This window comes from Gossypium hirsutum, chromosome A09 (assembly GCF_007990345.1).
Source record: "Gossypium hirsutum isolate 1008001.06 chromosome A09, Gossypium_hirsutum_v2.1, whole genome shotgun sequence".
Classification (NCBI taxonomy): Eukaryota; Viridiplantae; Streptophyta; class Magnoliopsida; order Malvales; family Malvaceae; genus Gossypium; species Gossypium hirsutum.
This window is the reverse complement of record NC_053432.1, coordinates 75,072,117-75,097,697: the sequence shown is the minus strand read 5'-3', so window position 1 is coordinate 75,097,697 and position 25,581 is coordinate 75,072,117. Positions and strand designations below refer to the sequence as shown.

General features: G+C 32.7%; 4 protein-coding genes and 1 long non-coding RNA gene across 5 annotated transcripts; 4 read left to right on the top strand and 1 right to left on the bottom strand.

Moving 5' to 3' along the window:
• Positions 1–948: 948 nt before the first annotated feature.
• On the top strand, positions 949–3,034 carry LOC121206205 (uncharacterized). Its single transcript, XR_005901227.1, has 2 exons — positions 949–1,267; positions 2,311–3,034. It is a non-coding gene; the product is annotated as an uncharacterized lncRNA (long non-coding RNA).
• An 8,152-nt stretch (positions 3,035–11,186) lies between these two features.
• LOC107943579 (isocitrate dehydrogenase [NAD] catalytic subunit 5, mitochondrial) lies at positions 11,187–14,157 on the top strand. Its single transcript, XM_041076746.1, has 7 exons — positions 11,187–11,633; positions 11,944–12,264; positions 12,353–12,514; positions 12,601–12,675; positions 12,887–12,996; positions 13,077–13,149; positions 13,660–14,157. Exons 1-7 carry the CDS (start codon positions 11,454–11,456, stop codon positions 13,849–13,851), a joined length of 1,113 nt encoding a protein of 370 aa, XP_040932680.1. The 5' UTR covers positions 11,187–11,453; the 3' UTR covers positions 13,852–14,157.
• Positions 14,158–14,671: 514 nt separating this feature from the next.
• LOC107943578 (adenosine kinase 2) lies at positions 14,672–18,095 on the top strand. The gene is made up of 12 exons (XM_041076748.1): positions 14,672–15,073; positions 15,197–15,250; positions 15,859–15,905; positions 15,992–16,023; positions 16,123–16,224; positions 16,499–16,566; positions 16,718–16,794; positions 16,936–17,033; positions 17,117–17,187; positions 17,269–17,335; positions 17,422–17,605; positions 17,791–18,095. The coding sequence occupies exons 1-12, from the start codon at positions 14,991–14,993 to the stop codon at positions 17,931–17,933; spliced, it is 1,026 nt and encodes a 341-aa protein (XP_040932682.1). The 5' UTR covers positions 14,672–14,990; the 3' UTR covers positions 17,934–18,095.
• Positions 18,096–19,654: 1,559 nt separating this feature from the next.
• Positions 19,655–21,553, top strand: LOC121206203 (uncharacterized). Its single transcript, XM_041076744.1, has one exon. It carries the CDS (start codon positions 19,908–19,910, stop codon positions 21,243–21,245), a length of 1,338 nt encoding a protein of 445 aa, XP_040932678.1. The 5' UTR covers positions 19,655–19,907; the 3' UTR covers positions 21,246–21,553.
• Positions 21,554–21,638: 85 nt separating this feature from the next.
• On the bottom strand, positions 21,639–24,498 carry LOC121206204 (indole-3-acetic acid-induced protein ARG7). The gene has a single exon (XM_041076745.1). It carries the CDS (start codon positions 24,383–24,385, stop codon positions 24,014–24,016), a length of 372 nt encoding a protein of 123 aa, XP_040932679.1. The 5' UTR covers positions 24,386–24,498; the 3' UTR covers positions 21,639–24,013.
• Positions 24,499–25,581: the final 1,083 nt, after the last annotated feature.

Here is a 25,581-nt window from a genome sequence, read left to right as displayed (position 1 = left end):
AGTTGAAGATTTTAATGTTTTATATTTAAGTCCTTAAATAAATTTTTATATATCTTATATAAAAAGATAAAAAAAAACACGCTTATAAAAATATATGTTACTTCTTAAATACCAGTTTTTTTTTTAATAATTTTCTATTATTTGATTAATAAAATATATATGTATATTTCTTTTTTAGTTTGATTTTTCAGTGTTAGGTTAAATTGAGTTATGGTTATGAGGTATTTCGATCTACTGTTTTATTAATATAGTTATTCAAATCTAAATTTATTTACTTAAGATTTAATAATGGACCATTCTCTTTGTTATAAATTAACATAGTTATTATAAAGGCTTGAGGTAAAAAAATTTTAAAAATAATTAACCCTTAACAAAACACATTCAATTGAGATTTTGGTAATAAAAAAATCAAATAATATTTTTATTAATGAAAATCATCATTAATTAGTTTGATCGATAACAAATGCTAACATAACTGGTAAAAGTAATGATAAGTTAACACGTGACATGCTATATGGATGAGTTGCAACATCAACATATATTATAATTTTTATCATATAATGTGTAATTGACTATTTTTATCAACAATATCATTTTAATCCTCAATAACATGTGCTATTTTTATTATATTATGTGTAATTGACTATTTTGACATTTTTAATAATTTTTAATAATCCTTTAATATTTTTTAGAATTTTTATGATTTTTAAAATATATTAGAATTTTTACATATATATATTTATAATTTTACAACTTTTTAATAGTTTATTTATATTTTTCTATAACATTTTAAACTACCTTTAGAATGAATATAAACAAATGAATATCTATTTATCCATTTAAAGGTTTTTTTTAATTTTATTTCTAAAAAAATTAAATATATACTAATATGACATACCATCCCAACATATTTAACAAGGGGTGAGTATTCAATCGGGTCAAGTCAAATTGAGTAAAAAAAAATTCGAGTTGACGAATCTTATTTTAGCAACCGAAATCAGGGTGTGTTTGATTGCAGTATTTCATTTTTCTGAAAACATTTTCCCTCTTTTACGGTGTTTGATTGACTAAAGGAATTGCTTTTCCGGAAAAGCAACTTCAAAACACGGGAAAATCGAGCCCTTCTTTGCGTAAAATGTCTTACAGATTTTTTTTCCCGTAAGACATTTTCCGGAAAACACAGCTTCAACCTCTCATTTCCTCTCCGTCCATCAACTTCAGCCTCTCCTCCTCATCGGTGTGCTTCTTCTTCTTGGGTTATCAACAGGTTCTGTTCTCCTTTTCTCTGTCTATTATTTTTGTTGATCGTGATTGGAAGCTCTAGGGTTTTCTGTTTTCTACTTTCTTGATTATTTTTTTTGTTTCTTTGATTGAGTTTTTATTTTAGTTATTTTCTAATTTCTTTGATTGTTAAGGGTTTCTGCAAATGGGTAGTTTTCTGCAAAAGTTCTCTTGACCTCCAACTTGGTCGATTTAGAACCGGCAGTGATTGGCAATTCTTCTTTTCTTTCCTTTTTCTTTGGCAATTTTCTTTTGGGATTTTGAGAGTTTTACGTTGAATTGTTTTGTTTTATTGTTAAATTTGACGATACTCTGCTGCTAAAGTGCTAAGAAAACCTTCAGTTTTCAAAGCAGAAAATCATATATTAGTTTTTTTTGTTAAAAATAAAAGGCTTAAAATGGGTCTAAATGATTAATTAGTCTTTTTGTGTTCGCTTCAACTCTCTCTTTTGTCATGACTTGGTTGTATTTTTCCTCCTTACTGGAATTGGGTCCCCTCATCTTAAATGTGAAAGCATTCCAGCATTTCAATTATTGACATAGAAAAGAATGTTTTAGGACTGTGATTTTTGTTAATACCACCATTTTGCCATGCATGCGATTAATGAACAGGGTAGCATACTTTTTTTTGGACAAGGTGCTTTTTCAACATCAAATAGACATGTACAATGATGCTAATCTATGGTAGTGCTGGTGCCCAGTTTATAGTCTAATATTCCCCAACATTAGTTTCAAATTACCAAATCTGCTTAAGTCTGGAACTTTCAGTACGTAGGATCTAAAATGATCATATAAGAAAGCATGGATAAGCATGATAGGTCATAATTTATAACTAATGTGGAAATTGAGATACATGATTACTTGACAAGAAATAGATTCCAACTGGAAAATACATACAGGAGTAGACTCTAGACTTCACTAAAATGACAAACTCGAATTCATATCACTTTAGTTATGTGAATGAATACGATAGACTACAATGGAACCCCTAAAGACTCAATGCAGATAATTGATTCCCTTTATTTTTAGATTTATTGAAAGTTTCATAGCCAAGCATGTTCAAGGACGTGGGTTTGTTCCTGCAATGCCAGCACCACGACCTGCTGGAATTGGCACCTCAAAACCAGGGTTTGGAACGAATGTGTCATCACCACCTAGAAGCTGGCGATTTCCACCAATTGTGCTGCCAACATGGCGGCCACTGCTTATAGAATGGGGGTGCCAGTGCCGATAGTGTGTGGATTGTGATGTTTGAAAACTGGTGGCAGCAACACTCGTCCAAGGTCTGGAATGAGCACACTACGGTCATGTTTTAGAAATTCAGGCTGTTTCATTTGATCATCATTCTTCGAGATGTCACGTGCTGCAATGGCTTGCCCAGCAATAACAAACAGAATGCTGAGCATGAAAACATCAGTAAGCAAGGAACTAATTTTGCAAGCCATTATCAGAGTAAGTAAGACTGAGAGCTAAGATTGGTTCTGATATGATGGGGAGAAGGGATTAAATAATGCTTCTTATAGAGAAGGTCTAAGTGAGTTGGTTGATCAATTGGCGGTGAGTTAGAAAGAGCATTCCATTTTAAAAGCACCATTGAAGGAGACGTCCCATAAAAACAGAAGCAAAGCATGCAATAATTAGCATGAATTGCATGGGTTCAGAATTGTACCATGCTCAAACGATGTGCATTCTGCACTTTTTGAATGATTTGTATTGTATATATTTATTCTCAGTAACATCGTTAGTGACTGGATCCTGCTGTTTTCACCATGCATGATAGCCTTCCAGTTTTCAATTTGTTTCTTTGATGTCGGTAACCTTGTGATATAAACTCATTGTGGATAATATTTTTTCAATTTATAACAATCAATATTGTAGCTTATTATTGAGTATTATTATAAATAAATCATTGCAATATATGTAAAAACAATTTTAAAATATAAAAATTTATTAATATATATTAATATATGTAAAAAACAACTTTTCCAGAAAATATTTTCAGGAAATCTGTCAAACAGCAGAAAATATTTTACACAGATTCAATCAAACACCAGAAAATATTTTCCAGTAAGTCATTTTCCAGAAAAGTAAAACATTTTCCAGAAATGATTTTACGGAAAACATTTTACTGCCAATCAAACAGACCCTCAATTTGAATTTTTTCGAATCCAGTCAAAAAATTTTGAGTCGAGTTGAGTCGAATTAACGAATCTTATTATTTATACTCAATGTTTCGTTTACATGGATCAGTTATTTTACAAGTAGACGAAGTACAAGCTTTTAGATTAATTTTGAGTAAAGGAAAAAAGGAGAGCGAAACGATTCAGGAAGGAAAGTAAGACTAATGGATAAATATTTATCAAAATAACTAGTTTTGCCTTTTAATTTGATAGTTTTGATTTTTAACTTTAGAAAAAGTAAACATTTATCAAAACGACACAGTTTTGTCTTTTCTTATTTGGATTTTCGGATAACTCGAATTAGGGGTGAGCGTTCGATTGAACCAATTGAAACCGTTTGAGTTAAATTAGAAAAAATAACAATGTTAAATTAAAATCTTGTACAATATAACTAATTCCATGTTAGAACACAAATTTGAAACAATATATATTTGAAAACTTTTTTAAGCAAAATAATAAAAAAAATAAGATATTTTAGCATGATAAACTTGAATTATTAATCACTTATTTAGATTCTAAAATTATTATTTTAGTAAAAATTTTATATTAAAAAAAATATAATTTTTTTTAAAAAATATAAATTTTAGGAATTTCTATAAATATTTTGAATTTTAAAAATTATTTTCAAAATTTGAAAATTACATTTGATTTTATTGTAATTTTTGTTAATAGAGAAACTAATTTGTTTATTTTCAAAATTGACAGGGACTTAACTCTAACTCGAAATCTGAAATCTGAAATTTTTTATTCGAGTTGGATCGAATAACTCGATTCAATTAACTTAAAATTTAAAATTATTTTTAATTTTTTCGAATCGAATCAAATTTTACTGATCGTTATATTTAACATTGTTTTTCACAGTAGCATCTAAATGAGCCTATTTTCTTTGAATGGGCAAGAGAAGTAGCCTTCTTAGATGGGCCTTAGTGGATTATGGGAATATTTTGACAATCAGTTTGCCCATTGGGTCTGACCCGAGTTACCTGGCTTTTCCATGGAACCCATTGATTTGTTCGAAGGCTTTGATTTTCACGATAAAAATTATGCATATGATTTCTTAATATAAGTGATAAATTAATGGGTTTAATAAAAAAAACTAAATAAAAATGAAGTTAACTAATACGAACTCTGAGGATATGGACTAATCTAACGGAGATTTACATGTGCTAGTTGGACCAATTATGAGAGCTGGAGCTAAAAGGATTCAAAAAGCATTTTTGGAGATGAAGTTGAAGCATGGAACAAGGTGGTGAACCCTCTTGCAAGTTGATATTGGTGAACCGCTATGACTTAAAAGGCTTTTTCTAAGATTATAAATGTTTTAATTATGTCATCTAGGGCTTCTCATCATCCCATTAAACTTTTAACTTCAACAAATTTGATTTTAGTATTAATTAGACTCGTGTTACCTTTCTTTAGGTTAACATTAGTTTAGTCTACGCAAAATAATTAAAATTAATCAAAAAGAGATTTTTCTCTAAATTTTATGTTTATTTTACTATTGTTTAGCTTCGAATGAAGTGATGTAACACCCCCTATCCGTATCCATTGCCGGAATAGGTACGAGGCATTACCGGAGTTTATTGAACATTTTTCAGATAATTCTGAGTCATTTATTATTCATATTTTGAAAATAATCATAACGTCTCTCTATTGGCCCTTGAAGCCTCAAACATGCATTAAAAACCAACTGGAATTAAATCGGGATCATAAAAAATTTCGCAAAGTCTTAAATATTTTCATCTAAGTACTTACCATTTCAATGCTTCTTATAATTAAACATGTTACCATTCAATCAATAGCTTGACACTTGCCTAAGCGTCAAACAACATCATTGTTAGTATACTTGCACATATTTCATATAAATTCAACATTGATATACTTATTTTCTCGACATGTCATGCTTGAGTTTAATAATTGTCTTTACTTACATAATTTCCTTGTATCAACATATCAAAGATAATCATATATGTACATGTCATGAAACATATCATTCTCTTACCGTTTCTTCATAAGTATATATCAATCATTTCATTATATCAATATTTTATGCTCCATCATTTCCATTTATTTTATGTATATTTGTTCCGGTAAAGTTTATATCAAACTTAACATAAATTATATTCCATGTACTTATTCTTATTTCGTTTATTTATCTTCATAATTATTTCATACAACTATTTTGTACATACATTTCCATATGACCAGTTCTTGTAAACATTTCACACAACCATTTCATATAACCATTCGTCATCTGATACATATTACCTGAATATCAATTGTTCAATAGATGTCATCGCGTCTCCCATCCACGGTCTTATTTATCTTTGTCATGATGCCATAGTGTTTTTCAACTATGGTCTTACTCATTTTCTGTCAGGTTGCCATGGTATCTTTCAACCATGGTCTTGTTCATTTCATGTTACATTGCCATGGTTTCTTTCAACCATGGTCTTATTCATTCCCGTCATGTTGCCATGGTATCTTTCAACCATGGTTTTACACATTTTATATCCTGTTGCCATGGTATCTTTCAACCATGGTCTTACACATTTCATATCATGTTGCCATTGTATCTTTCAACCATGGTCTTACACATTTTATATCCTGTTGCCATGGTATCTTTCAACCATGGTCCTACACATTTTATATCATGTTGCCATGGTGTCTTTCAACCATGGTCTTACACATTTCTAATCATGTTGCCATGGTATCTTTCAACCATGGCCTTACACATTTCATTTTAGAAAGCACACTCCCGCGAACCTCATTCTTACAACGGGATTACTAGTCCAAGCTAAATCCCCTGTAATATAAACTCATAGAGTATTGTCGGGATTACCAGTCCGGGCTAAATCCCCTACAACGACAATTGCTCTGATGAGCTTGGATCTGAATTACCAGTCCAAGCTAAATTCAGACCCTAATTCGGATTACCCATCCAGCTAAATCCATTTTACACGTATTGTTCGGGAGGGCTATATCAGAATAGGATCACCCGTCCGGGCTAGATCCTTTTTACCGTCAATTCCTTTTCCAATGATCCATCGAATTCCATTCCATTCAACCGGGATTTATTTTCAATTTATATCGAGTATTATCAATATTTCATCAATTATCATGAATTGAACATTCAAATCATATTTTCATCACATAATCACATATTTCAAGTATTTAAAAATACAATTCAAGTTACATAAACTTACCTCATTGCTTGTTTGTGTTTATAATTTCATTAATCCGATATCTTTTCTTTTCCACGATCAAGTCTCGTATTTGAGTCGTCCGGATCTTTATAAATAAATTTGATCATCATTTTCATTCATTTCATATTCTAATGTATTTAATTAATGCTCTAGGCAAAATTACCATTTTGCCCCTAAACTTTTAATTAATGACGATTTCATCCTTAGGGTCAATAAAATAAAATTCTTGCAATTTAATCTTTATTTCCAGCTATTATTCTCATATACATCGATAACAGTCCATGAATTCTATAAAATATCAGAATTTTCCATAATTTTAACTCTTTTCAATTTAATCCCTAAAACATGTTTTCTCCCGATCTTGAACAAAATTAATAATTTCATTCAATTTTATAATTTAAATAATAAAATATCCATTTAATGCAATTTGGTCATTTCTGACATTTTTACAAAATTGCCCATAAAGTTTTACTTTTATTTAATTTAGACCCTGAGCCTAAAATATGCAAATTAGCTATGCTAGATGAATATTCATACATATTTTTCCTCCTCCTCCTTTCCATTCCACATCCTTAATGTATATACACACTTGTAAGTAACATTATCTATAATTTGTATTATTTACTTTTATGAAAAATCAAGCTATCTATCTGCATCATAATCACTAAATTATTTATATCTGGAGATATAAAACTCCAAATTAAGATCCGCTAATTTTCCCTGAAACTAGACTCATATATATTATTTCCATAAAATTTTCAGAAATTTTGGTTTAGTCAATAAGTACATTTTATTCTTTAAAGTCACCCTTATTCTGTTGTCTGACAGTTGTGACCCTTCTTCACTAAAAATTAATTATCTCCTCATACAGAATTCGAATGATGTTCCCGTTTGTTTCTATTGAAAATAGACTCATTCAGGATTCTAAATATATAAATTTAAGTCCATAATTATTTTTATCCAATTTTTTATGATTTTACAAAATCAGAATAGGGGAACGCAGAATCATTCTAACCTTGTCTCACAAAATTCATCATATCTCATGATTTAAAATTCCATTGCTTACAGCATTTCTTCTATAAGAAACTAGACTTAATAAGATTTAATTTCATATTTTATTCATCCTATAATTAGATTTCTACATTTTTTATGATTTTTCAAATTTAGACTATTGCTGCTGTCCAAAACTATTTTAGTGCAAGATATTAATTACCATGTTATAACACCCTTATTTTCTTTTTCTACACCATTTCTCATCACTTTCTCTTATTTTCGCTTCACTAACATATCAAGAATATAGGACCTTATGTAAGAAAACTCTACTATTATATTATTTCCATGCTTTGTCAATAATAACAAACTTCAAAACATACTGAAATCTTGATGTACTTACCTTGTTCTATTGATACTAATCTTTAACTTGATTTTCTCTCTCATCCAGCTTCTATTTCTTGAATCCAACTTGATATTCTAACTCCTCATGGTCTCCTTAACATTTTTCTCTCATAGTAGCTATGGAAATTCTTTTGATTTCTAGGTGAAAATGGTAAATTTTTGGTGGAAGGACCAAATTGTAAAGAAAGAAAACTTCTTTTCTTCTTCCTCTCTCTCACGTTGGTTTGCATGGGAAATAAAAGATGATGATTCTTCATCTTTCTTTCCTTATATATACTAAATAAAATAATAATAAAATAATAAAATATCATTTAAAATTAATTTAAAGTATTAATAAACTAATATTTATTTAATTTATCTAAAATATCTCCAACATCATCTTTGTCTCTAGATTTCTCTCTCTTCCAATTGACCATTTTTCCCTTAGTGATCTTTTAAAATTCCATTATTGAGTCATCACTTAATTTGGTAAAATTGCAATTTAGTCCCTCATAATTCTTTACTTATTCAATTTGGTCCTAATTCATCAATTTTTCTTGGTTTCTAGATCATTCCACCCTTAAAATATTTGCACTATTAGTCCTTCAACTTTTCATATTTACATTTTAATCCCTCAAATTTTAAATATTTACTCTTGAGCCACAAACTTTTCTCACTTTTACAATTTAGTCCTTTCTTAAATCAGTATATCATAATATACTTCCCAGTGACATAACTCAATTTTTCCTCTTCTTGTTACTTTATTCCTTATTTTACTATATTAAGGATAATATCTTACTGTAGAAATTTTCAAGGTGTTACAAGTGAAAAAAGTTAAATTCAAATAAGGTAAAGTGCACGAGCTTGTGCTTTTGATATGAGTGAAAATGATGTTTTGATACAAAAACTCTTATCTGTTTAAGACACTTATTATTATTTGGATTAGATGTCTAACATTAGATATCATAGAGGAAGTAAGCAAGCAAGTACATGTTGGTGGATATAGTGAGGGAAGACTTAACATAGTTTCTTGTATTGCGGTGTAAAGCATAGAAGAGTATGAGAAATAAGAGAAATCAAAAGCAACTAAAAAGAGGCAATGTACTCAAAAGTGTGAAAAATTAATTCCAAAAAAATAAAAATAAAAATAAAAAGGAAAAGGAAAGAGAAAGAGTACGTGGTATAATGTATTGAAAATAGTTGTTTTGTAATTGGAGAGAAAAGGGCTAAGAAAGTTTAAGTTGAATAAAATATGGGAATGGTATTAAGTGTTTAACCTATCCCAGGATGTAATTAAGTGCTTGGTCAACCGTTTTCAAACTCGCCATCATTTCTTGATCCCCAGTCTTGTGTTACAATTCTAGATATGTTTACTCAACTAAAAAGGTAGAGATCGAGAAAAACTATCAAACATATGAAATTGTTGGTTTTGGGTGTTAGATTTGTTGAATGGTGCTAATTTGTAGTTAAATTGATTTATGTATTTTTTTCCATTTCTAGCAAAAAAAAAATATTATTATGTTGAAGGAGAATTTCCTGATTGAAGTCTCGACAATTTTTGTTGTTTCAACTTCAAATTCCATTTTAAAGTTGTTGAAATTTTGTCGAGCAACAATGGAGTTTTCGAGAAAGAAGTAAACGAGGGAGGCTTGGTTGAAGAAAAAGAATATGAAGAGTAAGAATAAAAGAAGTTTCGAGATTTGATGAGATAAAAAAAAATTTAAAACAAAGTGCATGGAAAATAAGTGGTGCTTATGTGGCCAATATAACATGCCACATCACTTCTCCATTAAGGTTATAGTAATTTTTAATAGATGAATGATCAAAACGTTTGAAATCAATAATACTATTGACTAAAAATGTAAATTTTTATAGTTAAATAACAAAAAAAATAATTTTAACCAAAATTGAGTTTGACAAAATAAATACTAACTTAAAAAAAAAACTATATCTAGGACTTTTAAAGCAATGTTAATAAAGTCATAATAGGGTTTAAAAAGTCGAATTTAAGGTAAAAAAGGATTTGAAGTTGGCTTAGGAACTCGACGGTGATGGGACACAACTTTTGCTTGTGCTAAAAACAAATGAAGGGAATGGGGTATTTACAAGCATGAAAAAAAAAATTTAAAGAAGAAAAAGCTCAAACACTCATTCCAAAATAGTTGCCTCGATTGTAATCGGCAATGAAAATTTGATAAGAGTAATATAATTATTTTAATAAATAAATAAAATCTATATTGATGATATACAAAAGTTTTGGATATAGTAATTTATTTTAAATATATAGTATTATATACATTTAAATTTGTAATGATTATATTTTAATATCTAAAATATAGTTTATGTGTTTAAATTAAATTTTACAAATAATTTATATTAATTATTTAAAAAATATTTAAAATTTGTATTTCATATATTAAAATATTAATACTAATATATAAATACTAAGAAAAAAAATATTTGTTGTGTTATATCTATAATATATAGTTTATAATCTATTTATAATTTATAATTATAATCTAAATAAAAGCATGAATTTAAAAAAAAACGTTTGAGAATAATTTCTATTTTTAATTCATATTTAAAAATAGTTATAATATTCAATTTAGAATTATTAGTTAAAAAATTAAATAAAATAAAAGCAAGAATAATTATATATTTAAAAATAATTATAATCTGAGTTAATTATACATTTAAAAATAATTAAAATTAAAATCAAAATTATTAATAAAAAATTAGACTAATTTTAAAATAGAATTATTACTTGAATAAAGCTCTAAACATAAGTAAAAAAGGTTGTGATAATTATAATTTATTATTATCAATTAGTTAAAAATAATTTAATGTAAATAAAAGTTGTGTTAATTTTATTTTAAAAAAAAGTTATATGTTAAATATGGAATAAATGCTTTAACTATTATTTAAAAAATTTATATTATAATATTTAAATTAATAAATTAATATATTTTAATTATATTCGATGATTCAAATAAGATATAATATTTTAGGTTAATTGCTGCAATTAAAATTTTAATATTTTAAAAAATTAATTAAATATTATAATTTAAATTAATATATGAGATATTAAAATTTTTATTAAAGAGTTATTTGATATGAAATACAAAAGTTGAAAAATTAAAGAGTGGTGTTACGAAAATTACTAATTTAGCCAAGCAGCTGCTCATGAACTTTTCGAACTTTGTCGCCGATAATAACTCTGAAAGAAAAAAAAATCTCAGAGTGGAAATACAGGTGGCATTAATTCATTGCTTATATATTTAAAGAAAAACCTAGTGAAAAAGAATTATGTCCTCACTGGCCTAATTTCGGAATAAAGCAATTAGCTTTAAAAATTTTACTTTTTATTTATCACAAAATCGAAAAACCTTGACTCAGCCAGCCATCAAGATCAATGGCGACGCATATCCTGAGACGACAAGTGAGTCAGATCCTTTCCCATGCCAGCCCTAACCCTAATCCTGCCTCGTATTTCTCTTTAGCTAGACATTTCTCTTCGGCAACCGACACCATTCGAGCCACTCTCTTCCCCGGCGATGGCATCGGCCCCGAGATCGCTGAGTCCGTCAAACAGGTTGCCGTTCTCTTTCACTTTCTCTATTTTTTTTTTAAATTTTTATTGTATCGAATTTTGCAAAGTCTTGATTTTTTTTTATTTGCGTCTATGAATTGAATCTTAAGCGTTGAAAAAAAAAATTAAAGCTTGCTTTGGAAAGTTTTTTTTTTTTAGCACAAACTTATTAAGTGGCTGTTTCTAGTTTAAAGAAGCTGATCTATAGAATTGTAAATAGATAATTGTTTGTATAAGAAAGTCTTGATTAAGACCCATCTTTATTTTCTCTGTGAATTTTCTTGTTGAAACTGAGTAATTTTATTTGATTTAGGTTTTTAGAACTGCTGAAGTGCCAATTGAATGGGAAGAACATTATGTCGGGGACCAAGTTGATCCAAGAACTCAAAGTTTTCTAACTTGGGAAAGTCTAGAATCAGTAAGAAGGAATCGGGTAGGCTTGAAAGGTCCAATGGCTACTCCAATTGGTAAAGGTCATCGGTCTTTGAATCTTACACTAAGGAAAGAACTTAATCTGTATGCCAACGTCAGGCCTTGTTACAGTCTCCCGGGTTATAAGACTCGGTACGATGATGTGAATCTTATCACTATTCGTGAAAACACTGAAGGGGAGTACAGTGGACTCGAGCATCAAGTGAGCTTGTTTTTTTGTAGTTCTTGTGCAATTGGAAAAGTGGGGTATTCACTATAATATGAGTTAATTCTTTTTCTTTGGGTGCTAGGTAGTGAGAGGTGTGGTTGAAAGTCTCAAGATTATTACTCGTCAGGCAAGCTTAAGGGTGGCTGAATATGCTTTTCATTATGCTAAGACCCATGGAAGAGAGAGAGTTTCTGCAATTCATAAGGCCAATATTATGCAGAAAACAGATGGTCTTTTTCTTAAGGTTTGTCAATTGAAAATGCATATTTTGTAGTTAGTTAATTATTTGGTGTACCGTTTATTAAGCTTGGTTTGCTTCTCTTTTTCCAGTGCTGTCGTGAAGTTGCAGAGAAATATCCTGAGATAACTTACGAGGAAGTAGTCATTGACAATTGCTGTATGATGGTATGACTGATTTCTTCCTACAAACATTTTATTCCTTTCTTTTTCCAAAGTTTTGATGGGAGGGAGAGAAGTTAGCTTTTGATTCAGCTACTATAGGCGCCACCTTTCTGTCTGCCTATATTACTTTGACAAAATGGAAAAATGGAGTGCATTTCATCTTATATTGAAGTTAAAACTGATATAGAACTAATTACTTTCTTGCCACTTGCAGCTTGTGAAGAATCCGGCACTTTTTGATGTATTGGTGATGCCTAACCTCTATGGTGACATTATCAGTGATCTTTGCGCTGGATTGATTGGGGGCTTGGGCTTAACACCTAGGTAACTCTAGTTTCCTAACAATCATAGGTAGTTTACAACTATACATCTTGATGGTTTTACGACATATACTCTTTCTGCAGTTGCAATATTGGCGAGGGAGGAATAGCACTTGCTGAGGCTGTCCATGGTTCTGCACCTGATATTGCTGGAAAGGTGTGTCTTCAAATCTATCTTAGGACTTCCAATTGAGTGTCTTTCTAACATTTTTTTTTCTCTAGAGCCATTCTTCTGGCACAAACAAGAAGCACTATTGAGAAAAAAATGAGTATGTTTAGGGATTATTACCTCTTTAGTGCATACGAAGAAAATCTTAATTCTTAATGCTTGAGAGTTGAGACTAGATGTCTCGAGATAGGTTATGAAGGAATGTCAAGGTCTATGAAGGTGTAACTACATGCATATTATGCTAATTGTAAAGCTAGATTAGGTTTTTAATCTTGGATTTCCAAGGTGACTTTTGAGATTGATTAAGCTCTGTAGCATGTTTGAATATTGTAGTTTATAGATTGTGGTTCTTTAAGTTTTCAGGTATTTATGGTAGTTTTGAGTAGAGAAAAAAACCCAAATTATTATGTTCGCTTTTCATGATTCTTTTTTAGTTTCATAGTACAATTTCATTTCCTACAGCTCTAGCTAATTATTTGTATGGTCGACATTATTTAGAATATGGCAAATCCAACTGCATTACTATTGAGTTCGGTCTCAATGTTGCGCCACTTAAATCTCCATGACAAGGCTGATAGGATTCAGGAAGCCATTCTCAGCACAATCGCAGAGGGTAAATATCGCACTGCTGACCTTGGTGGCACATCAACAACAACAGATTTTACAAAGGCCATTTGCGATCACCTTTGAAGTTTGTTGCTTTGAAGCATTTCTAGTTTTTGCATTTGACTTCCTTGCAATTTGTTTGCTACGGTTTTTTACCTCAGCTTAAATGTTTTCTTCCCCTACTAAGAGGAATAAAATCACATCGAAGATGATGGCTATGCTCTCGACTGTCTATCTTCAGCCGTGGAGAACACATGGCATCATTTAAATTTGTTAAAAAAATAGTTTAATTCACTTGTATTCTGGCTGATGGCCATGCAATATTGAATCTCAGACCTACGAGATATCATCTTTTAACACTTTAAAGATTGATATGTTCCAATCTGGTTATATTTTTGGGTTTTATATTTATACTTTTTGCGTATATATTTCCGTGATTGAGGTGCAGCTGTTATTTTTTTGGGAAAGAAAAAACCAGCTGGCCTTACTAAAATCAGGAGAGAGAAGCATTTTGTGTAATTTTCATACAAAATTTGCAGACAAGACCCCTATTCTTTTTCATGCCACCGTTGCCCATTCTTTTCATTCTAACATATGAACAGGCTATTGGATGGTCAAGAACTGAGGGATACTTTTTGTTCAAAAGAACTGAAGGATACTGCATGTGTGATTGTCATACAAAATTTGCAGATGATCAGATCTGATCCAAAGACGATACAAAATGAGAATATATATATGTGTATATGTAATCATCTCCTTCATTTTCCTTGGGGAACATTGAATAAAAATAGAAAGCTTAACTCTTTACTTTGGTTTTGTCAATAAATTCAACTATTTAATATTGACTTAATATAAAAGATCAGAAAGTGTAGGTTTATATGTTTAATAATGGACAAAACTGGGGAAAAGAATCCTACTTTGGAAGCAGGTAGTTGTCAAATAGTGATTTCAGTTTTCACCAACCCCAGAGATGGAAAATCTATGGCAGATTTATTTAAAAATAATTTAATTATTATTATTATCATTTTTTTAATTAAAGGAGTGGACATTTGAGCATCTAGGTTGGTAAGATGGGGACGCACTGGGCCTATAAACATTGAGTAACACAATTCATTTTCGCCACACCCGAGATCTGAAAAAAAAAATCACCTACTCTCTCACTTTGCTCTCTTCTTGTTCCTGTCCTCTTTCACCAAACTATCGCCGACAACCTCTCCAAAAGAATGGCATATGAAGGGATTCTGTTGGGGATGGGTAATCCTCTCCTTGACATTTCGTTAGTCGTGGACGAAGAGTTCTTGAAAAAGTACGGTTCTAAGCTTTTGATTTTGTTTCTTCTTATCTTGTGGGATGTATTTTTCCTATATTGGGACTTGGGTTTGATTCTTTGTGTGGAATCTGATCTGGGTTTGGTTTGTTTTGGTTTCAGATATGATATCAAGTTGAACAATGCAATTTTAGCTGAGGAGAAACACCTTCCCATGTAAGCTAAAATGTTTTCCTTTTTTACCATGAGCCCAGATTAACTGAAACTGTGATTGTTATTTATAGTGGTTTTAGTTTTTGTATTAAACGCTTGCTTCACCCTGATATGCGTGCGTGTATGCATGGGCTTATTCGATCTGCTAGATCTACGTTTTATATATGCACATTCGATTTATTTTGTTCCCTTAAATTGTTGATCTGCTTGTTTAAGCTAGTTTTTATGCATATAAACTAGTTGATGGTTAATCTACATGAAACTTTGCTTGTGTACCTTTGTAGTTTAGAGCAAGGGTTAAAAATAGTAACTTCGTAAGACTTCACCTTTTAAAATAGGATAAATTTGAACATATTACCAAAAGTTTAAATGGTGATATCGTTGCACATGCTGATCATCGATCTCTAGGGAGAAACTGAGTTTTTTAATGCAGATCTTGAACCAATTCTCTTGACGAGAGGTCATCTCTTTCATGCTACTTTTGAAACATGGAGCTTTTAAGTGTATTTCAAAATGATATGATCAGTTGGTTGAGAAGTTGGTGTTTAAGTATGATGTGGTTCTTGATATTATATGGTTCTGCCTTCTGACTACCAAGCTCTTTATGACAGGTATCAAGAAATGGCATCCAAGCCCAATGTAGAGTATATTGCTGGAGGTAATGCCTGGGTTGCCTTGGAATCTGTATTTTCTGTCAGAACTTAGCGGTCAATAATGATTCTCCCAAATTTTTGTTTTGTGCAGGTGCTACTCAAAATTCAATCAAAGTTGCACAGGTATATCATTATGCTTCTTATATTGATTGGAGCTTTGGGAAAATGTTGTCATAACATTTACTATCACCTTAAGAATAAATTTGTTTCTGCCTTATGCAGTGGATGCTTCAAATTCCTGGTGCAACTGGTTACATTGGCTGCATTGGGAAGGACAAGTTTGGGGAGGAAATGAAGAAGAACTCAAAAGCTGCTGGTGTTAATGTGAGCCTTCTTTCTAAACCACTTACCAAACCTCTAAAACAATTGAAAACTTGAAGTGGGAAAAAAAATTATATATATAAATGGAGCGAGAGAGAGAGAGATTTGTTTCAGTTCCACACAGCTTTAGCCGAATGGTTATGCACTTCTGCTATGTCCATTGACCTTCCTCTTTCTGGATGCATATTTATTTTGAGTTGTAATTTTGTATTTCTTAAGATAGATCTGGAGCTGAGAATAATGGTATTATTGATGTTGTATGATCATGTTAAATCAGGTTCAATATCTCGAGGATGAAACTGCACCAACAGGAACTTGTGCTGTTTGTGTTGTTGGTGGTGAAAGGTAAGTTTGAGAATGACCTTATTTTTCCTTGTTTCTTATAAGCTGCTATTTTTATTGTTGTACTTATGTTTGCTTCAAGGATTATGATGTTAGAAAGCATCTATGTTTTATCTACCGGAATAGCAAGATTCAAACTTGGATCTATCTGCAGGTCACTCATTGCAAATCTATCAGCTGCTAACTGCTATAAGTCTGAGCATTTGAAGAAGCCTGAGAATTGGGCGTTGGGTATTCATTTTCCTTTATTTTCTTGTTTTGGTTGACTATACATTGATGAAACTCATTCACTGGGGAAAATCTTATCAGAATAATTGAAATAAACCGCTGTCGCTTCTAGGGACTAACTTGTTCATAAATACTTTTATGCAGTTGAGAAGGCCAAGTACTTCTATATTGCTGGATTTTTCCTTACTGTATCTCCGGACTCCATACAGCTTGTTGCTGAACACGCTGCTGCAAAGAACAAGGTATATTATATAGCGCGTTGCTGAAATCCCTCTTTATGAAAGTTCACCAGCTTAGTGGCCTCACATATTTATTTTGTCTGCAGGTGTTCTCAATGAATCTTTCTGCTCCATTTATTTGCGAGTTCTTTAAGGATGCACAAGAGAAAGCACTACCGTAAGAATTCTATCATATTTTCCTATTGTGGAAATTAATACTCATGTATTAAAGTAAGTCTCTGAGCTTATTGTCTATCAGGTATATGGACTTTGTCTTTGGCAACGAAACTGAAGCAAGAACCTTCTCAAAGGTTCATGGCTGGGAGGTAATAGCTGTTAAATATAATATGTTATTATGAATTTGATGGTTTATGTTTGGTAATGACCTGTTTGGGCTGGTTTTGCTGTCCAGACTGATGATGTTGCAGAGATAGCCCTGAAGATTTCACAGTGGCCAAAAGCTTCTGGAACATACAAGAGGACTACTGTTATTACTCAGGGTGCAGATCCGGTAATTGTTGCCGAGGATGGGAAAGTGAAGCAATTCCCTGTTATTTTGTTACCCAAGGAAAAGCTTGTTGATACAAATGGTGCAGGTATACAGTCACTTCCAACACTTGACAGTGTTAATGCTAAAATGAAATGCCATACAAGACATATACCTCAGATTAGTTATAGAAATGATTTAACTTGGATCCAATTTGACATATCAGTGAGTCAGAAACGAAGCTGCAACCATTTAATGGAGCCATTTTTAACAATTTAATGCAATTTTGTGCAGGTGATGCCTTTGTTGGAGGCTTTCTTTCACAATTGGTTCAAGGGAAGTCCATTGAGGATTGCGTAAGGGCTGGTTGCTATGCATCCAACGTTATCATCCAAAGGTCTGGATGCACATACCCAGAAAAGCCTGAATTTAAATAAAGCTATTCCACTTTCCTGATCTCCTCTCCACTGTTGTTTTCAAGTTTCTGATTGTTAAGAACCCTCTTGCTAATTGAATTTTGTTTTTATTTTTCCTATTTGCCGGTGTCATTTCGATGCCTGCATCTTGAAATGGCATATGAGAATAACATTTTATGTTTATTCATGAAAGGAGCCAATCGTTTCATTTCATAAGCTTATGGTTGAGATGAGTTTGTGGATTGTGGTCAATGTTTTTTTCCCCTGGTTTTTCTTACATTCTTGTATTTGGTAGCTGGCCAGAAGGCATTTCAATGGCTTCTAATACTTGTTTCATTTGCTTGCATTAATGCTTAGTTAAAATCACAATTGAAATCTCAGTTCAGTATAGGGGACTAAATAATACACTAGTGTTTGAAAGCTATTTGAGTTCAATTTGAAATAAAAAAAATGATTTAGCTTGTGTTCAAACAATTTAATTTATTGGTTGAATCAAATTTGAGCATCATAATATTTGATTCGAATGGCTTTTAAGTCTAATTGAACTTTTGATTATCGTTACATGAACATATTTATCTCTAGATAATCTCTAGTATTTCCTTCTTGTAAAAATCCTTGAACCTCTGTAGGAGATCAAGCACATGCAATTCTTCATTATTTGAGAGTGTCATTTTTGTTAAAGCATCAACAATCTTGTTAGCTTCTCTAGGGACGTATCTCAGTTACCACATTTGTTCTTTAGCTAGAATTTGTTGAATACTTTTGATTAAATTAGAGGTCGATCTTTCAAGTTTGCTATTGCTAATAGCTATAACAATCTCATGGTTATCAGATTAAATGACAACTTCGTCGAAGTCATTGCATTTGTAGTAGTTGTCTATCCAAAATACTTCAAAGCTCAACGACAACGACCGAACACTTTTCCAAGAACATTTTGATTATATTTTCAAACTATTAATGTTATATCAATAAAGTCTTTTCATTATTAAAATCATTAATTTTAATTGTTAAAATGGCACATTAAATTTTATATGGCATAATTTAAAATGAAAATGTTAAAAGAAAAGTATAATAATGTTACATAACTTTTAAAAGTAAAACCGAATAAAAAACGAAAGTGAACAATAAAGCTTCTATAAAAAGTTTCGAAAACCCAAAAGTTAAGATTTTTACATCTATTTTTAGAATATTCATTTTTAAAAAAATTTTAAATTATGTCGCATAAGACATGAATTTTAAAAACCAAAAATATTCATTTTTATAATATTTATTTTTTCTTTAAAATATTAATTTTAAATGATGCCACATGAGAAATGAAGTCTAATTTAACAATTAAATTAACAATTTTAGCAACAAAGAGTCTTACTGATATAACCTTTGATAGTTTGGGATGTAAATAGAATATTTTAGAGTTTGAGAGCTAATCTAAAATGAAGGTTCATATTTGTGGAAGACTAGTGTAATTAACTCTTTAATATAGTTTTATATTATAAAATTATATTTTACCGTGAAGTTAAGTATAAACAAGTTTAAACTTCAAATTTTTAGAATAGTTAGATTAAAGTTCAAGAGCAGTTTGAAGATGGAAATTGATATCAACTGACTAACATTAAATTTAGGATTCAAAAGAGAAACAAAAGATTAGAAAAATGTGGATAATTTGGAAGGTACTTTTTGGAAGACAAAGATGGAATTTGGTTGAAATGAATGTGGTTATTTGCGTGTTGAATTGTGTAAAAAATAAAAAATAAATCGTTTCATTGAAATTGGATCAATGGGCCCAATCCAAATTCTTAAGTTAATTCCCACACCTGACTCTCTCTCACCTTTTTCATCCAATTCCCCATTGACCCAAAACAAATTCCTAAACCAAAAAAGGAAAGCAGAGAAAACCAGAAAGACAGAATCCCCCTCCCTCCCTCCATTTGCACACCTATGTTTCTTCACTTCCAACAAATCTGAAACCATCTCCAAAATTAAATACAAAAAACCGCCATGACCGATCACCACCAGCGGTTCGGCCAGCTACGGTCCACATCTGAGATCCTGAAAAAGTCCGCCGTGCATTTCACCGCTCACCCTTTCACATTCCTCTTCCTTTCTTTCCTCCTCCTCTCTTTCCGTTCCTTGGTTGAATCCGGTTCCCTTCTCCTCAATTCCTTCATCGACCGGGACCCTTCTTTCAAATCCCTCCTTTCTCGCCTCGACCTCCATCATTCTCATTCCCACGCGCGTCTCCACCCTGCTCGTCGCCAAACACGCCGTCCTTTCCTCCACCTCACGCGCGTCGGTACTCTCGACGATGGTTTCTTTTCGTCCGACGATGATCACCGCGACCGCTCCCTCTTCGGCTCTTTCCCCAAACGCCCCCTCAATGGCACCCCCGTCATTCTTTCCAACTTCGGTACTAAATTGGGGTTTTCGCACTTCGTGGCGGATAACGGGATTCTGCTGCCGGAAATTGTTCGTTACGGAGTCAAGTTCAAAACAACCACGCTTGACTACGAAAACAATGAAGGGGAACAGCAGGAAGAAAGGATTGTGGATTTTCAGTTCGTTTATAAAGGACTGGAGTTGGGACGCCGTGACGCGGCGGCGCTTTTCTTTCTCGTCAGCTTCTTATCGGCGGCGTATGGATGGGTGATTTTAGGGTTTACCACGATTTACTCTTTGGTGTCGGGTGTTCTTTTTGTTACAACCGTTAATGACTTGATTGGACGATTTGTGTCCTTTTTTGGGGCTTTTTGGGATGGGTCGAAAATAGGTTTGAAAAGACTCACTGGATTCGTTTTAATTAAATGGGCAGTAAGAGACGCGGTGACTCAGCTTCTTGGGTTCTGGTATTTCGGAGAAATTGAGGATCACTACTCCTTTTTTAAGCTCTTTGTTAGGTTAAAGTTGATGCCTTTTTCGGTTACATCTCCATGGATTAGGGGTTATGAGAAGGAGATTTCAGGGTTTTTGTTTACATGGTTTCTGGTCGATACTTTAGTTTCATTTGCATTCTCATTAGCTGCTTGGATTGCCATCGTGGATTCTAGAAGAACCGGGAGGGAAATTATAACAGAAGGTTGTTATTTGATGTCAACACTGTTGAACCAAGCAATTCAGATTAAGTGTTACGAAGCTATCTCAGGTGGGTCTTTAGCAAGATGGGTTTTGACTCATATAGGTGGGGAATTTTTCGCTATGGTTATTCAGGCAGCTTTGGAGGTATATTTCATGGTGGCTTGGTTGATATTTTACTTTGTGGTGAGGTGTAGGGAGGCTAATGCAGACGGTAGGAGGTATGGGAGGAGAGAATTGGAGGCTTTGATTGATGGACTTAGATGATACTCAAGTGGGAAAGAAAGGGTTATTCTTGCTGCTAGAATTTTCAATTGTCACACTGAAGATAGCGGCAACATTTTCGAACGGTTTTGACTCTCCCTGTTTTGCAGTGCTGGTGATGCAAAACCACCATTGTTTTGTGAAAGAACTTGCCAATGCTTTGCATGTACTTTTATCATGAAGCAATATATTACTTGTGTATACTTCCACCACATTGCTTCTTTGTGTATATTCTGTTGCAACCAATTGTTATTACTGCCTTGCAGTACTTGTTCCTTGCTGGTATCAATGAGAATGGTAATTGTTTCTCATGCTCCAAATCTTGCTGATGCTGTTATACTAAAACCGTTGTCTTTGTGCTATGTCCTTTACTCTTTGTGCATATGCTAAAGTTTTGAATTGCTCCTCTATTTGCAATGTGTGATAGCTTTCTTGTTTTTACCGCAATTTTGCTGGAAATTTTGTTTGTAAGATGCCAACTGGCTTATATTATCTTGCAGTTTGTAAAATTATACATGAGGAAATAGTAATGGCTTTAAGTTTGCAGTGCTGAACCATTGTGCTTACTGGCTTTATAGAGTTAGTTTAATGAGCTTTAGGAGCGAAACAATCATCATACAGACAATAATTATCTAAAAGAGATCTGATGAATGTTTTGGTGAAGAGAAAAAGGTGAGTATTTTAGTCATGAAAGTTGCACTTCAGGTCTTGCCTAAATATCCTCTTTTCTTGATTCAGCTGTGAGCCTTTTTATTTCCCATTTTCTCGTAGTGAGGGAAAGTAGGCATGCGGCGTTCATATGCGTTTTATGCTGTAACGTGCAAATTATTGGAATGGGACATGCAACTTTAGCAAATATTTTTTATGTTTCTGTACCAGAGTATCAAGATAGAATAGGAGTTGGAAATGATGCATTCTGATATGCGTTGAGTTAGAGGTGAGATAAAAGCATGCAGCATTGCCAGAATAAGGGAGGTTCAACGTTTTCTAAACCTGTATGTATTAAAGATTTTTTAAAGGTTATGAAAAGTTGCTTTTAATTGTTGCTAAGTTACTAAGTTTTGTGGAAGTTCTGTAAGTTGGCCTGGTGCATTACCGTTTGAGGCGAAGTATCGTAGACAACTGAGTGTAATAGACTTCAATGGTGAAGGCCTTCTTATATCTGTACAAGGTTCAACTCACTATAACGATGTATGATAGTATTTGAATGTGAACATTAATATTTATCCTTGATATGGATTCTATTATTTCAATGTTTTTGTCTATTAAGGAGCAACAGGTATTAAGCAACTGTTTTGCCAACATTGTTGGACAGGTTAAATGGTACTGGATTTTAGATTTTAAAAGAAGCTCGTGGGCTTTGTCCTTTGAAATACATTTTCCTCCATGTTGGTGACAGATGGCTGTACAATCTTGTTTCTCATAAGGAGAAGTATCTTATCATAAGCAGTATTTATGCATGTGCGTTTAGTCGATTATCGTGCTTGTGTGGATGGATGATATGTAGATTTATTATTAGACAAAAGAATCATTATTTGTACCTAACTACCTATTGACTTTGTTGGTGTAGACAGACATCAGATGCTCATGCGTAACGAATAGGAAACAAGAATTAGCGATACATAAATTTGTGTATGATAATCCAATATTTAAGATATTTTGATTCAAAAGATGAATAATAGAGTTTGTCAAATCGCCAAAGTTGCTGTACTTTTAAGATGCCAATTCTATCACTACCCCTTGTAGAATTGTTGATCAAGGTCATTGCCTTCTCTGTTCCTCAGTTGTTTAATTTAGTTATTCGAGTGTTGGATGTGTAACTTGTTAATGTTGGTTGAATTAAAATATTTCCAACTTAGGGAATATGCAAGAGCTACTGGACATTATGTCAATGTGAACCGTTATGTGAACATTACTGCAAATTGTTATGTCCCGAAATTGTTTATTGGCTCTTACTTTGCTTATGCATCATCCAACCTTGAAGCTATTGCTTGAATTGAATCTCTTGCTTTTCTTTTAATGGTGTTAGATGGAAATAAACTGCTAATCATTGCTTTCTCATTGTCAATCAGCTTTACTTTTTGAGGTAAAAAGTTGAATTGCTACTGGGATTTGATTCTTTTCTGAGTTTCAAGCATTCTGCTTGCCAATCTAGTCATGGGTTGATTTGAAACGCTTGACCTCTAAATTCCTCCTTACTCTTCTTGAATCCTTAGCTTCTGAAATTGGAAACTTAGGCAAACCCAAAGAATCATGCTTTGATAGTTTTGCAGCACTTTGACTGTCTGTTTCTTCTTGGATTAATTACGTGCTTTAGCGTATCTGTTGGTATGTTTCCTGCTTTATTATTACGGGCAAAATATCAGGGGCACTGCCCTGAGATGGGCTCAAAGAGACTAAGGGACTTGCATGCCAAGTGACATCAATTAGCTGTTATTGTTGTTTCGAGTTTCAAAGATTAGAAATTTAGAGCTAATGAAACCGACAGTTTTGGTCCAGCCTGAAACTGTCAGATACTGTCAGCTTGTGGGGTCTGATCCAGTTTCTTGTTCAGTATTGATGAGGCACCGTACTGTGTTTAACTAGTTTCTACTTAGGTCATGCATGGAGCAGTTGAGGCCCCGTAGAAACAAAAGTTTAGCATAGTTCAGTCCAATTAACATTAATAGGCTAAAGAATTTATGTTTATAAAAATCTACAGTATACTACATATTAGCATCCTGAGTTGGACTCGAACCTCGTGAATATCAATCACATATGTGGAAGAATGCCTAAAGACACAGAGGTTTTCGATCTGGCCGAGAGCTGGCACATCGAACAACATTGAGGAAGAGACTTTCATCACATGGAATGCAGAGTTTGGAGTCGGTGTTGAAATCATATTCATCCTGAGCTTGATCCAGCAATGCCTTGAATAGCGGGTGCTTGAGCAAGGTGATTTTAATCACAAACCTCTTATAGTTTTCACCAACATACACTACTAGGTGACCCTTTGGCACATCGCTAGGGATTGAGCTTCCTTCATGCATGGAATTCGTCCACTTTGCCCACTGATAACAACACTCGCCACTGCTACAAGGTATGACCCTACTCCCCATCTTCCTCCACTTTGTGAAGCATGCCTTTAGAAACTTCCCTTTCATTTTCTTCTAAGGAAATTAATAGTGATATATGAATACAGACAGAAAGTAGTAAATGAAGAGAGGGGGGGGGGGCGGAGTTGCATACAACGATGAAACAGATGAAGTGAAAGAAAGGTTTATATAGCAGTAGGATAGAAATAAGAGATAGTGTCTTCGTATGGAGCATTAATGGTTGACGAGACAGGTAACTCAGCCTAAGCGATGGTGAGCTCGGGTTGATCCAAGTCTTGGTAAATTTATATGACTGTTGAGATGGTTGCCTTCATTTTTCCTTTGTAGTAGCATTTTGTGTCGTGATACGATAGTGTACGAACATGCATCTCATGATATTAAATCTAAACAAAATTATTGCGTTCTTAGTCAAGACAGGAAGTGTCTGTTTCTAGCTCTGTTGAGAGAGAGAGATAAAAGGGATGGTGCTAGGATTAGTGATCTTTCGAAGTTCTCGAAGTAACCCCACGAGTTGAGAGAGTGGAAAAAGATAAGATATGAAAGAGGGATGGGATAACCTTCTTGGACAAAGTGCGATCCCCACTTATAATTTTTTTGACATGCTACTTTTAATGGCAACTGTAACTAAAATACATACACCACTTTACCCACTCTATTACCATTTACTGTATTCTGTTTCCTGGGTAGAGTAATAAGGAATTTGGGGTGTTTTAAACAATATTTTTGTTATGAATATTGTGAACGGAAAAAAGTAAATGATGTTCAACCTGGTTTGACTTTAAAATAATCGGGATTCAATGTGAATACCAAATAATGAGATCTTTGACCCAAAAAGAAAATTATGATACAAGCAGAGCCAAGACCCTGGGTAGTCTCAGTCATTAAAACCCTGATTTAACCTACATTGAAGCAGCATTTTTCTTGGTTTAGGTGGGTTTTGGGCACTTTTTGGGTATGAATTTATCTTATACATTGTCAATAGGCTTTTCCTATGAAGCAAAGCATATGCTTGCTGGCTGCTGAGTTCTGCTGGTGGATTCGGGATAAGCTTCTGCGTGTCTCTGCAACTTGTCTGTGCATGCATGTAATGGGCTAATCTATTCCTGCAAGCTAAGGATGGAGTGAAACAACTTAGATTGCTGTCTTCGCCAATAGATATAAAATTAGAAAGAAAAAACAAAGAGAATGAGAAAGTCGTTTTATCGAATCTTACAAATCATCTATCCTTCCCAACTGTTGATAGT

Bases quoted from the DNA above. Each gene is read 5' to 3' on its own strand.
- LOC107943579 (XM_041076746.1), top strand. From the start codon at position 11,454: ATGGCGACGCATATCCTGAGACGACAAGTGAGTCAGATCCTTTCCCAT. The intron at 11,634-11,943 runs GTTGCCGTTCTC...TATTTGATTTAG, and splicing joins TCGCTGAGTCCGTCAAACAG to GTTTTTAGAACTGCTGAAGT. The intron at 12,265-12,352 runs GTGAGCTTGTTT...TTTGGGTGCTAG, and splicing joins ACAGTGGACTCGAGCATCAA to GTAGTGAGAGGTGTGGTTGA.
- LOC107943578 (XM_041076748.1), top strand. From the start codon at position 14,991: ATGGCATATGAAGGGATTCTGTTGGGGATGGGTAATCCTCTCCTTGAC. The intron at 16,225-16,498 runs GTGAGCCTTCTT...ATGTTAAATCAG, and splicing joins CAAAAGCTGCTGGTGTTAAT to GTTCAATATCTCGAGGATGA. The intron at 16,795-16,935 runs GTATTCATTTTC...ACTTTTATGCAG, and splicing joins GCCTGAGAATTGGGCGTTGG to TTGAGAAGGCCAAGTACTTC.
- LOC121206203 (XM_041076744.1), top strand. From the start codon at position 19,908: ATGACCGATCACCACCAGCGGTTCGGCCAGCTACGGTCCACATCTGAG.
- LOC121206204 (XM_041076745.1), bottom strand. From the start codon at position 24,385: ATGAAAGGGAAGTTTCTAAAGGCATGCTTCACAAAGTGGAGGAAGATG.